The sequence below is a fragment of the Sinocyclocheilus grahami genome, unplaced genomic scaffold (genome assembly GCF_001515645.1).
Source record: "Sinocyclocheilus grahami isolate Dianchi unplaced genomic scaffold, SAMN03320097.WGS_v1.1 scaffold406.1, whole genome shotgun sequence".
Classification (NCBI taxonomy): Eukaryota; Metazoa; Chordata; class Actinopteri; order Cypriniformes; family Cyprinidae; genus Sinocyclocheilus; species Sinocyclocheilus grahami.
The window spans coordinates 70,027-84,559 of NW_015505585.1; the positions used below are offsets into that span (position 1 = coordinate 70,027).

At 38.2% G+C, this 14,533-nt stretch overlaps 1 protein-coding gene across 4 annotated transcripts in view; it reads left to right on the forward strand.

Annotated features, from left to right (window-relative positions):
• The window catches only part of ctnnd2b (catenin (cadherin-associated protein), delta 2b), a 64,971-nt gene extending 51,019 nt beyond the window's left edge, over nt 1-13,952 (forward strand). For 2 of the 4 annotated variants that reach the window (XM_016232053.1, XM_016232055.1), the window contains 10 exons: nt 2,040-2,157; nt 3,426-3,611; nt 5,074-5,268; nt 5,807-5,957; nt 6,776-6,998; nt 7,668-7,752; nt 8,023-8,149; nt 10,140-10,271; nt 10,601-10,677; nt 11,508-13,952. In XM_016232053.1, the coding sequence (XP_016087539.1) occupies nt 2,040-2,157; nt 3,426-3,611; nt 5,074-5,268; nt 5,807-5,957; nt 6,776-6,998; nt 7,668-7,752; nt 8,023-8,149; nt 10,140-10,271; nt 10,601-10,677; nt 11,508-11,753 (1,540 nt within the window). In that variant the 3' untranslated portion in view covers nt 11,754-13,952. The remainder of the gene's footprint in view (nt 1-2,039; nt 2,158-3,425; nt 3,612-5,073; nt 5,269-5,806; nt 5,958-6,775; nt 6,999-7,667; nt 7,753-8,022; nt 8,150-10,139; nt 10,272-10,600; nt 10,678-11,507) is intronic. The other 2 variants (XM_016232054.1, XM_016232056.1) reach the window with 1 other exon arrangement.
• Nucleotides 13,953-14,533: the final 581 nt, after the last annotated feature.

Below are 14,533 nucleotides of genomic sequence, written 5' to 3' on the forward strand. Positions count from 1 at the left end.
TATATAAGATTTGTTTAGAAATTAATTCCAAGGCAAGGATGCATTAAACTAATGTCTTTACTGAAAAGTAACAGTAAATACATTTATATTGTTACAGAAGATTTCCATTTCAAATAATTGTTGTTCTTTTGAACTTAATATCCATCAAAGAATCCTAAAAAAAAAAGAAAAGAAAATCACATTTTCTACAAAAATATTAAGCAGCGCAAATGTTTTTAACATTGATAATAATTAGAAATGTTTCTTGAGCATCAAATCAGCATATTAGAATGATTTCTGAAGGATCATGTGACACTGAAGAGTAATGGCTGTTGAAAAAAAATCAGCTTTCCTATCCAATAAATAAACTACATTTTAAAATATATTCAAATAGAAAATAGTTATTTTAAATTGTTATATTAACATAAAAAAAGTACTGTTTTTACTGCAATTTTTTTATCAAATAAAAGCAGCCCTAATGAGCAAAAATGTCAAAAGTTTGGGGTCAACAAGATTTTTTAATGTTTGTGTTAAAGGGTTATTAAAAACATTTAAAATCTTGTCGACCCCAAACTTTTGAACAGTAGTGTATATAAAATATTATCACAATTATTTTTATATAATAATCGTATAATATTTTGATATATTTCAATATAATTTGTCCTAAAAATTGTCTTAACCATAAAAATGTAAAATAATGACTTTTATGTATTGCATATCTAAACATTTCCAATTGCAAGCTAAGCGTATGGCTTATGTTAATGCTAAACGGTTAACTTCCACATATTTTACACAACAAAAAAGCCTTTTAATTCACTAGAACAAAATATGGCTGTGATGAGACAGACTTTTTGATGAGGCATTAAAAACAGCTACTCTTTAGAGTCCAAAGATTTGAATGGGGTTGGATTTGGCACAACACAGGCATGAGAAAACCTTTGGCATAGTGTCAAATGTTTATGTATCTGGGTAGTCCACTATGTGCAGTCTAAAAAGACTGTCTAATGCTGTATGTTGTGGCTTTGTCATTTTTATCTATAATGAATGTTGATGCATCATGCATAAGTGATGATCGCATGAACATGCTTTTCCATTGTAATGCTGTTGATATTGTGTCATCTTAATATCATATTTTCCAGTTTCTAGTTTTTGCTGACTAGATGGATTGGTGAATTTTGGCACTATTAGAAGCTCTCTGGAACCATCAAAAAATTTGCAGATACTTTTAGAGCCCAGAAACTTTTGACTTTAAAACTCATTTTGATATTAACAGCACTTTACATTTATAGCACATGCTATATGCACATATTATCCTCTCTTCCTTGCACATCAGCGTTTAGGTTTGAAGCAGCAGGATTGTAGAAAGTGCTGAGTCACTCTTGGATGGCTGGACTAAGCTCCCTACGCCCAGCGTGATAATTAATCCTCTTCATGGATAGCTGAGGAACTAGAAGTCTGATTGAATATTTAATGGCTGGACACAGTTGCCACACCACCTGCAGCTGCCCGAGACACACAGATCTCTTAGAAGCTTCTTGGAGAGCGAGGGAGAGAGAGACGACAGGATGCGGTCTTTGATTTCTCACAGGCACATTCGAATAAGGCCCTGCTCAGATCAGACTTCCCGATTCAGGTCTCCCGAGGCTCCAGCTCTTGGGATTCCAAGCTTGTTGCTTTGGGGCATGTTGCTGGTGATTCATAAAGCTGATATTTGGATTTTCTACATTAAAAAACGTTCTCCTACTGCGAGTTGACTTCTTGAAGAGTATAAAAACACTGCTATCCAAACATTGCTCTGTTTGAAAAGAACTTGGGGGGGGGGGGGGGGGGTACTCATTTCCATGAAAAGCTTATTGATGTTGAAGACCATCTGCCCTTTGGTTGGTTGAGTATGGGGGGAGTGAGTTACTACTCATTTCCATGAAAAACTTATTGATGTTGAGGACATGCCCTTTGGTTAGTTGAGTATTGATTTAGAGGCTCAGAACTGGCAAAACGTAATCAATGGAGTCAATAATACAACATGTGTGTGAATATGTGTGTGAATTCGTTCTCTACAGGAATGTGAGCTCAGCCGGAGAAGAGGCCCGCCGCAGGATGAGAGAGTGTGAGGGGCTGACTGATGCGCTGCTCTATGTCATCCAGACAGCTCTGGGCACCAGTGAGATCGACAGCAAGGTTTGACCTTTCCCTCCTCTACTTTTATTCTGAAGTGTTTGCATTCAGCGGAGCACCACCGAGAATTCTGGCAGGTTTAGTTGTGCAGTTTTTGCTCCCCAACCATTTTCAATACAGCACTAGTGCACTTCTCCACTGCTAAATGTTAGATGAGATTGAAGACACAATACACAAATCTCCTCAGCTGAAAAAGCCAGTTCTGCTGAAAAAAACATGTCTAGACCAGCTTAGTCTCAGACGGACCACCCACAGTCCGTTCGCTCACAGTCTGATGAATATTGCGCATTTCACTAAAAATCACTCTCGATCTGGTGTGCATTTACCAAAAGCATTGTTAGCCAACTATGGATGAAAGTTACCAGCATAGTTCAGCGATTTAGTTCCAATGAACATTTGCACAAAACATCTCATAGTTGTGTGGTCAGAACTACAGCTCTTGACCTGTAGTTAGAAGCAGAGTTTCGTGTTAGTATGACATGGACTTAAGCGGATCATGTTCTTGAACAATACAAGCAAGCCAACAGGCAGTTCACTCTATAAATTTCATTTAATTTATATATATACAGTATATATATATATATATATAGATAGGTAGATAGATAGATATTTCATATATATATATAATTATTTCATATATATATATATATATATATATATATATATATATATGCTCCTCTAATTGCTTTGACCACCAACAATGTAGTAAAAAAACAACAACTGCTCTTCATAGCTGCGGTCGCTTTTAAGAGAGCTTTATGGTAATCACACAGATAAAGTCATGCAGTGACACACCTCTCTATATTGAGTTTTTGTTTGATTTTCAAGGGGCCTCTGTTACTGGCGTAATACTTTGTGAGAACAAGCTTGAATGAGGGGAAAAAAGAAAGAGCGTCACACATTAATCCCTCTGAAAGCATTTACAAGATCAAAGTCGTCCTCTTTGTTTTTCCTGCCTCACTGCTCATCACAATAGGATTAGTTCTCCAGCTCTCCGCTGGAGTCTGTCCAGAGGACTAATCTAACAAGAGACTATTAAGAGTTCAGAGCACAATATTGCACAGCCTTCCCAAAGAGGACAGATTGCCTCGCAAATACTAAAAGACATTTTGATATTTACTGTGTCAAATAAAGTTAAACTTCTCGAGGTGTGTTACTGTGAATTCCAAAAGATATGTCTCCCATTTGTAGGTTTTTCCATGGTTTGCCATTTTTGTAATCTGAAAACTTTTTCCCCCCAATCTTTGTGCATCAAACACGCCCCCTACTAGACCATCGAGAACTGCGTGTGCATCCTGCGGAACCTGTCGTACAGGTTGGCGGCAGAGACGTCTCAGGGGCAGCAGATGGGATCGGAGGAGCTGGACGGGGTTCTGTGCACCGATGCCAGCGGGAAGGATGCGGAGAGCTCCGGCTGCTGGGGCAAGAAGAAAAAGAAAAAGAAGAGCCACGATCAGGTGGGCCGGGGGTTTTATCCCTGCAGCTGCTGGCAATTAGCATCACTTAGCAGCATTCGCGTGCGGGCCGCCTGTGTCGTCACTCGTCCTCCTCCAGTGGTTAATTACGTATTTTCCAGGCTGATTTCATTTAGTTTCTGAAAACAGATGGAGATAAGGGCATCGGGAGTGTTTGTTCAGCATTTGCATGGCATGAAAAGAGAGGTAAAAGGTGGCATTACTTTGCACTGTAGCTTTTAAATAACTAAATTGTCTGTGAGTCATCTGTTCCTTTAACAACGATGCAAATGCACATCTGACTGTGCAATGGTTGAGTTTGCTCTGTCTTTTCAATTACTCTGTATCCTAAACCAGTGGTTCTCAAACCTGTCCTGGAGTACCCCCAGCCCTGCACATTTTGTATGTCTCCCTCATCTATCACACCTGATTCAACTCATTAGCTCATTAGTGGAGACTGCAAGACCTGAAGTGGTGTGTCAGATATAGGGAGACATACAAAACGTGCAGTGCTGGGGGTACTGCATGGAGAGGTTTGAAAACCCCTGCCCTAAACAACTAGTGAGCTTTGTCTTCAAATATTTCAGTATGCAGCAAAAAAGTACCATGTTATTTCCAATGAATACAATGGTATTCTTTAAATTACCTTGGAGTGCCATGTAAATACTATAGTATATGAATTCCGTACTATGGTAAGCTCATCAGTGTACATTCCACATTGAGCTGTTGTGCTCATGCAGGCAAGTTGTAGTCTGGCTCGTGACATTGCCCAGTCCTGTTTCCCCCTCTTCTCACCATCATTTCCTGATGGCTCTGCTCTGTGCTTATTAATAAAATTGGCCAAAAAATAAAATAGCTGGCACTTTCCATGAATAGAGTACAGTTTGGTGTCCCATTACACATTGGCACAAATCCCATGTTTTTTGTTGTGAAACCCCCTTTGTCCTCTTTAAATTGTGATTTTTGGCCTGTCCCATCTTAACTGTATCTAGCAATTTAAGCCATACAACAGTGCCATAATTTTTGCTGATATTTAGTTTATTGTTGTAAAAAAAACATACACTACTGTTCAAAAGTTTGGAATCAGCAAGTTTTTTTTTTTCCCCGAACAAAATTTATACTTTTATTCAACAAAGATGCATTAAATTGATCTAAAGTGACAGCAAAGACATTTATAATGCCAAAAAAGATTTCCATTTCAAATAACTGCTGTTCTTTTGAACTATTATTGCTTTATTGCTAGAAAATAACAAAATCACAAACAAAACCCATCAGAATTCAGGGTTAAGTATCACATATTTTGCTAACAAGTTTGCAAACTTGATATATAGAAAATATACTAAAGCAAGGCTGATGATCTATATTTAATGAAGGTTGTGCACCTCCTTTGTGGAATGCATTTGTGTATGATTCTTTTCTTAATAGTTACACTGTGTAATAACGCTCACTCTTTCTCTGCTTTCAGTGGGATGGTGTTGGGCCTTTCCCAGACTCTAGTGACCCTCCGAAGGGACTGCAGATGCTATGGCACCCGTCCATAGTAAAACCGTACCTCACTCTTCTGTCTGAGTGCTCAAACCCGGACACGCTGGAGGGAGCGGCTGGGGCTCTACAGAACCTGGCAGCGGGTAGCTGGAAGGTAGGCCCCACCTTAAAACCTGTGAGTAACCCTGCACCCAAAGAGCCATGAACCAAACAAACTGGCTCTGGCACCCATCACCATTATGACTGGCACAAATACACATTCATACTTCAGTTTTGTCTGTCAAGGTCATGGAGTTCTACAAACAGCAAACAGATGTCGAATACAAACTTGGAGAACACAGTGAACTTTATATTGAGAACAAAGTCTCTTTTGAGTGTACACAACCAGTGTAAGATAGCTGACGGGTTCAAACTTACATCTTCAAATGGATACAATGTAGAGAGTTGAATTCTCACTCGAAGTCTTGAAAGTGTAGACAATGACTCAAATATTCTGTGTCAAATTGAGCAATTTTGCACTTCAGAATCTTCTGTTGTCCTCATTTTCTGCTCATTCTTTACAGAAAAGTGAAACAAACAACAGTGCGATGATCTAAATTGACATTTCATGCAATGTTGACATCAAAATCTCATTCCAGCGCCTCTGTTTCTGTTCAGCTGATGTGTTGATAATCATTTTGCGGGACCCTTTTTTCCATTTCCTGTGCCTGAAGTGGTCGGTGTACATCCGTGCTGCAGTTCGGAAAGAGAAAGGACTGCCCATTCTGGTGGAGTTGCTGAGAATAGACAATGACCGGGTTGTGTGCGCTGTGGCCACAGCTCTCCGAAACATGGCCCTTGATGTCAGGAACAAGGAGCTCATAGGTAGGTTTGGGACACAGTAGTATGTTTGCCTCAAGCTAACATTTTCTCCAGCAGAGCCGAATGCCGCAGAGGTATGTGTACCCTTAAATTACTTCAAGATCTGTGAGCGTGTGTATTTGTTATGTGTGTATCAGCGAGGGCATCTATGTAGCATTTCTAGTCAGGTATTGCAGTGAGGCGAGGTGGCATTGTTTGAAAAGCTGCTCACGACACTAACAGACTATTGATCTTTTTAATACTTTGTGTATTCTGATGTGCCCCCTTGTCTCCATGGCAACCGCTCGCACTCTTTCAGTCTGGTCTTGGCCGTGCGTGAGTTCGAAGGCGTGTGCATTTCTTTTGGAATATAGGGCAAGAGGAGCAGCATAAAACTGTACAAATGTCGAGACAGCAGCGCTCTTGGAATACTGATCCTGCAGGCTCATTTCAGATATAGCTGTTCAAATGTCCTTTATTATTTAAGGAAATCAGCTGCAAGAGCTCATGGGAACCTTTCTTTTATGTAACTTCGATACATACCGGTTGAAAGCAGTTTTGTAGCACAGGTCGTTGCAGAGAGAATTAGCTCCCTGGTGGGAATGGGTCTTTGTGGTCACGTTAAGTGTAATAGAGCTGCTGGGTAGTGATGTGGGTGTATCGGACGCTTTGGCATTTTTAGTTCTGCAGTTGTTGCAGCCTTCAGGTTCAGCGCACTTAAAGAGCTCTGCATGCCGATGGTAGAATCTAAATCCAAAATCTACATCTTTGAAAGGGCCTCTGGTTGTCACACCTCCTCTCTGACTTTTCTTTTTGGTTCATCTCATTCACGCAACCCACAGGCAAGTATGCCATGAGGGATCTGGTCCATCGGCTACCGGGGGGCAACAATAACAACAGTACTGGCACCGGCGGCACCAGCAAGAGCATGTCCGATGACACCATCACTGCGATCTGCTGTGCTCTGCATGAAGTCATCACCAAGAACATGGAGAACACCAAGGCTCTTCGTGATGCAGGCGGCATTGAGAAACTCATCGGCATTGCCCGCAGCAAAGGAGACAAGTTAGTATCTTAGTATTCTGTAACATGATCACAATCAATTAGAGTGTGTAGACAAATTTTACCCTGTTATATCCCATAGAATTAGGCATATTTAAAAGGAAATAATTTTTTTTATAAAGAAAGAGGACATGCCGAACCTTCCATTCAGTACATCTCTTATTCTTTATTATGAAAAATGAAAAACTACTTAAGCAATTCCACTTTAGGAGTTATATTGCAAGACTACTTCTTTCAGAAACATTTTGGAACTTTTGAACAGTAGAGTAGTATAAATAAACCAACTCATCTCCATAGCATTTGCTATAGATGTTATAGTATTTATGGTTCCCATTAGAGCTTATTTTGTATGTTAGAATTTAACACCATTAGAGAAATCTGTGCACAAATTGAGCTGAACTAAAATGAATTTTTACTGAGATATTTATAGTCCACGTCTACCAACACTGTTTGTTTATATAGCTGAGAAAGTACTTTCTTTAAAGTTTTTGTATTGTACCACAGGGTTTTATTTAGTTTGCACTCAAAAAACATTATGAAGCAATCCATTATATTAGCAGCCCCAGAAATGGATTAGAAACTGAACATTCACTTATATTGCTTGTATTATATTATATTATTGCAGATAGTGCTATGTGTTGTATTCATTTTCTCTTCTATGTTTCCCTACAGACACACACCAAAGGTGGTGAAAGCGGCGTCTCAAGTTCTCAACAGCATGTGGCAGTACAGAGATTTGCGAAGCCTCTATAAAAAGGTAAAAAATTCAGAAGACCTTGCTGTTCTCACATCTATTACATTTGCACCTATCTACTTTTAAATGGGCATCAGTGGAGTTAGAGGCTTTTTGCTGGAGTTAGAGGCTTTAGTTTATCTGATCTGAGTTTTTTTAAATGAATTCAGTTTCAAATGCATGAAAATCTTTTTTTTTCTTTTCTGTGTCTATCATATACTTGTAACCAGAAGGTTTTAATGAGTGAAGTTTCAGAATTAACAGATGGTCGTGCTCCTCTTATTTTTATGACAGGATGGCTATTCTCAGTATCACTTTGTTGGCTCTTCATCTACAATTGAGAGAGACAGACAACGACCTTATTCCTCCTCTCGCACTCCATCTATCTCTCCTGTGCGGACCTCGTCCAATAATCGATCAGGTGAGAGCCGCTCCACTTTCCTCCATTTTGACAACAAGTAATATCATTGACATTTCCTTTGCACTCTATCATCAACATCTTTATCTCCTCAGGAGTAGATTAGAGGAATAAAAAAGTACTTGAAATGATCAAAACTGATTTATTTTCAAAATCACGTAGTCAGTGGGTTGCATGAACACCTATTCAACTAATCAGTCTGTATTATAGAATGGTTTCAGATGAGCATCAGGATGGAACAGAACACCAGGGTCTTAAAACACAATGAACTATTAACTAACCACAATACTCAAGTACTCAAAAAAGACATGACATTTGCCAGAGAGTGCACTAATTAAAGCATCTAAAACAAGTTGACCTCATTAATCAACTAGTCGGTTGTTGGAGAATTCCTAATGACTAATCCTAAAATAGTACATTAATGGGAGATTTAAAAAATGTGTGGCTTATGCCGTTATGTGATCATAGAGGGAACATCAGGGTACATCCTGATATTTGTCCGTTTCCAACTGATGGCAGCAGGATGGAGAATACAGTACTGTACAGTTAGTCAAGAAGAGTATGTTCTGCTTAATTAACACGCTTTGTCAGACAGCAGGCACTGTCTGTTCTCTAGTTGTGTTTCAGATATCAAAGTTTATTTTGGTAGATTATGCTTTTGAACTCATTTTATGTATGCATTAATATTGCTACATCATCTCCAGTATTCAGGATTATCATTGTTTATTTAAATGTAGTCTAGGGGCAACCTGAATATTAAATGCTCATAATGTCCTCACATATCTTGGGACAAACAAAGAGGGGGCATATTTACTCTACCTGCTCTTCGGGAGGGTGTGGTGGGGAACTATCCCAAAAGAGAATCTCACACCTTTTAATTGTGCAATTTGTCATTTCTCTGGGAAATGAAAATGAATACATTTGCAAGTAAGATGGCCATCTAGGGTAGTCTGTATACCAGCCAACAAAGCTGAAAAGAGCAAAAACACAGAATCTGTCCTCAAGAGCTGATTCATTAACACCCAAATAATTAAATGATGACATGTAAGTATCTCTTTCTGGCATAATGAAATGCTGTGTTGTAAAATAATCTTTTCTTGAATTACTGAGGATGTTATTGGGTATTTTTTTCAACTGTGGGCGCTTCACTTGTATATCCCAAGGGTTTCATTAAATTTCATTTTGCTTTTTGTTATTTAAAGGTCACATTAAAACTGTAAACTTGTTTATTATTATTATATTTTGATACCTTTCAGTAGCCTTCTATCTATAGATGTTATTGTTTTACCCTTGCCCTTATTCGATTTTGAAACTATATGAAAATTCATGAAAGCCATTTTTTATTTACTGGGTGAAAATTATTGCAATTTTACAAAAATGTCGACAGTTATGTAATATTTTGTGTTGTCAAATTTCCTCTCCAACAAATGCATATATTTATTATTTAAAACATAATATAATATAATTTTGTAAACTTTGATTTATGTTTTCAGTTTGAATGTGCATGAACTATGCAGTAATCGGTTAATATAATATTTAGTTAATCACCTTTATAAATGGTTTTGTTAAGTGATGCTATTCTATTAATATCTACTTTTCTATTAAGTATCTATTAATACTTGGATCTCACTTCCTGACAGAAATCATATAGACAGCTTTATTTAAGCCAAGCAACGCTTTTCCAAACACAAAACTGACAAGAAAAGTGAAATAAATTATTGATGAAGGAACGAGAAAGAAGCTCAGACAAAACCAATCAATTACCTGACCAATTCCATTTAGCAATTAGGAGTAGCGCACTGACACTTGTTTGCCTCAAAAGGCAACAAGAGAATTGCTTCATTACAGTAAATGAGTTTTTTATGTAAAATAAAACATCCCTTGATGGAATGAGATCTTATTGTACTTTCTAATGTGCCAAGATACTTTCGCCTAAACAAACAGGCTGTTTTCCCCCCTCACTCATTATTGGTTGACTTGCTGTGTTTTTTAGCAAGTGCCCCCACCTCCCCTCGAGAAATGATGAGCTTGAAGGAAAGGAAGACAGACTATGAGTCAACTGGAACCAATTCTGGTTACCATGGAAACAAGGGTGAGCACACCTCCAGAAAAGACGCCATGGCAGGTAAGGCCTACAGCACAAAGTTAAAGCTTCCAAATAACCACCGCCAAATGACTGACAGTCAACAATGATTTCCAGACAAACCATCAAATATACCCTAAACAAAGGCAGTGAATTACGTGAGAGGTGTAATAAGTAAAAGTAACAGTGTAACAGGTTTATTCCACAGAAAGGTGTCTGATATCTCACCTTTGTTTTTTACCTCAACAAAAGTCATGAACTGTAATTCATATATCTGTAAACCTGTTTCATGTCAACATTCTCTTTACCTATAAAAAAGTCAAAGTGCCTACCAGTCTTCTTAGAGTCTTTATAATTCACTGTCTCTGCAGCTCAAATCTCCAGTGGGACATCTACACTGTTCAGAGGTGCTTACATGTCTCCTGGCGATGACATCAAGCATAACCAGGTGAGTTCAGCACATATCATACAGAGCTGTATTGTGTAGCTTATCTTGATATTTTCATGTGTCAAAAAAGGGGGAAATGTTTTTGTCTATTTAATGTTTTTTTAAAGGTGACTGTTTTAATTATTATATTATGAATATAATAATGTTAAAATAAAATATATCTGCATATTATTATTATATCTATATATTTATTTCTCTTATTTCTTAATATTATTTATATTTGTATAAATTATTGTATTTTGTCAGTTGTTATACATAAAGGATACGCACCTTTTAGTAGGTTCCTGGGGTATTTAGAAAGATTTCGGTTTCTTCTTTCTTTCTTTTTTGGAAATTGTAACTTTAAAATATAAGGCTGTCAACGGTTAAAAAAATGTTTTAAAAATGACAAGCCAATTAAACTTTTTTTTCAGTTCTTTTCTATGAAAGAAACTATGATTGTCTGGATGAAATTTAGAAGAAGAGAAGAATATATTTGCCATTTATTAAGTCTATGTTTTTCCACACCAAGTAGACTTTATATTAAATTACTTTATATTAATCATAATGTGAAATGATCCAGTGTATTACCAGTTCAAATGAACACATTTCTGGTTTGGTGTGGATGAAGTACTTGATTCTTTTTGATGGCACTGTGGGGTGCCTAAGATGAAAAACACTGGTTTAGATGAAGTACCTATTATATAACATTATATTCATTGCCTTTTAACTTTATTACACGGAAAATGCATGATTTGAAATGTAAATTATATTCTTAGTTGCTGAACTACCGCATAACACATTTATATCCCTTCCCAAAGCAGCCCTTACGCTCTCATTGTTTTCGTCAGGTCTCCGCTCAAGGCAACCCTCCAGAGGCCTACCCTCCCTTCCAGACTCCCCCAGGAGCCAACTTCGAGGATCCGTACTACGAGGACCAAGCGCATAAACGCCCCCCACCCACCGCTGACGGCACCATGCACCTGGGACTGAAGTCCACGGGGAACTACGTGGACTTTTATTCGGCATCCCGCCCATACAGTGAACTCAACTACGAGACGAGCCACTACCCAGCCTCGCCGGACTCTTGGGTGTAGAGGCACAGAGGCAGGCTGGAGGCTGGCCTACAGATACCATACACAGAGACCAGCCCAGCATGTGCATGAACACTAGTAGACATCTCACACACGTAAACCTTCAGTTCGGTTCACTGCTCGCACCACAGTGGGCTGCCAGCCAGTGAGGCGAGGTTAGGAAAGTGCTTGAAGAGAGAGGATTTAGGAAAGAAGTTTTACAGAAAGGACCACTTGAACTTTGGTGTTTTTCGAAGCAGTGGAGGGAATTGACATGTCAGCGGGAAAGCGGAAGATTTGTGGCGCAGAGATGGGACAGTTACGTGAAGCACAAGAAAACGACATTCGACACAAGCTAAGGAAATAGTTTTCACACATTTGTTGACATTTCTTTATGTTAAACCATGCTTTTTATGGAGTGCTCCGTTACACTCTTAGCCTTTATATCTTTTTTTGGTTTCTTTTTATTATTTGCTTGTTTTTGTACCTCCTTTTTAACTTCTTAAGTCTGGTGTAAAGTACTTGTTGTATATTACAGATGTAGATACAAGGTGCATTGTGTATATTACGCAAAGACTACCGTGTCCTCCCATGTGGCTCAATATATCGTTTTATTTTCCTGTATTTTGAGCGAGAGGAAAATACACTCACTGAACTCCAGCATCCTATTCGATGGGTATGAAATGCAGCAGAAAGCATATCATTCAGAAGTGTTGTTTGCTCTGTGTCCCCCCCATTTTCTATGCGAGAAAACTACTTTTAACTGACAACAGAGCATCACTGCCTGGACAGAGTTTACCACCAATAATAAGAACAATTTCAGGCCTATCTGTCAATTTTTTTCTCTCTTATTTCCCCAACTGTACTGACATGAAGACTGGTCATTCCACAAGCCATTGAGTGATCTGTGCTTAGTTATGTGCCAAATGTAGTAATCCCTGACCCAAGAGGTGCTGTAGAGCTGCTGTTGAAGCTACGTCACTGGTTCTATCAACGCCCATTTGTAAATGCTTTTTTTTTTATGTGTTTCGACAGCATTCACACTGTAACAAGGAGGGACATGGTCTTTGACTGCTACTTCTCCTCCAAAGATGTACAATTAGTTGATGCTATGTTGTAAAATAGACATTTGCAAAATCAGCTTTTTTTCTTCCAGAAAATCAGTGGTTCTTAAGATCGTTGTAGACAGATCTGTCAATAGAGTATGGATATATATTATATAAATACAAAATATATATATACTTTTTATGTGCAGATGTGGATGTCACCTAACGCAGAAACATTGCAAGGAAAAAATGCTAGTTAAAAAAAAGCATAGGGTTTTTTGTTCACCTTAATTTCTAATCCAGATGTTGACCTCCTATTGTCATGTTGTTGCTGTATAAACCAGGCGAGACCAGGGCTCAGTGAGGGCAGATGTGATGATCTTCTAGCTTCTAATATTGACTTGAAAAGGTGCTAAAACAATGCTTTAACACCTTTTGGCCTGCATTACTACCTTTTATTAATGCGTTTTGAATGTGTTTCATGTCCTTAATAAAATGGATGCCACTAAAATTAATGGCTTTGATTCCTACACAACCTATGCTCTAGAAGGAGAGCTGTGCGTATAGATGCACCTCTTGATTTAAATTTTTTTTCTCTCTCTATTAGGTAATTGCCTATACCTTATCTCAGGTCATCTTATTGCAGGAGAAGATGGGTGAACATTCCTCTACTGACCTATACGGAGAACAAAAAATGACAATACCCTATCATTTTTTTGTGATTTTCAAACCTTAAACATTAAGTCTGTCAGATTTCAGGAAGGTATAAAGCAAGCCCTGGTCTTCCCTTCATGTCATTTTACACTTAGAGGTAATTGTCAGATGCAAGGATTCAGGATGATCCCCAAATCACATATCTTCAGCACCATAGTGAATGTCTGAGAACAAGCAAAATATCTGTGAAAAATTAGACATATCAGACAACTTGTATTAAAGATGTAAGTAAAACTTTTTTTCTGTTGCTAGACAAAGTGTTTGAGAGAATTGTGAACCTTTTTAATGCCAGGTTGCAACTGCTATATAAACTAATGGAGAATCACTGTTCTGTGATTTATTTTGTTCTGTGTCTGAGTCATTTCTTCCTTTATTGGGGTTTTCTTTGGATGAATCTGACATTGGTATGCAGTTTTACCACCAGACTTGGTTTCAAATATATATCCACATTATACATCCACATATTAAAAAATATGTTTTTTAACACCACTGACCCCCCCCCATGTATTTTGTTCCGATTTAGTCAACTGCATTTATTGTATATATAACAGATTATATTATAACAGATTTCTGTTAGATTGTAACAGAAGCGTGAGTTTTCAATTCATTGTATTTTTGATGGAATTCCTAGATAGCTATCAGAGGCCAGGCAGGCAAGCTGCGAGCTCATGTTAGGGGTTCATCATGACTGGTTCATTACCATTTTCCCACAGAGAGATATTTTGACATTGACAGGCTATGTGCTTCTCACTTTGTCCTGAAAACCAGTCTGCAGTATAAATACGTGTGGCAGGCGCTAAACGACAACCCTGCAGCTCTGAAACACCAGGCCCTCCACGTCCAATCTCATCAATTTCAATCTCAGCAATGCTGTAAGAAAGTATTAATCCAGTTTGATGCAAAGAAATGTGGTCATGGTGTGATGTGAATTTTGTTTTTGTTTTGTTTTTATTGCTAGTGTAATTGCGCGTTAGATTGCAAAATGCATTTTGAGAGCGGATATGGCCACATGTTTGGACTGTATATTTTGGGAACATGAGCCTA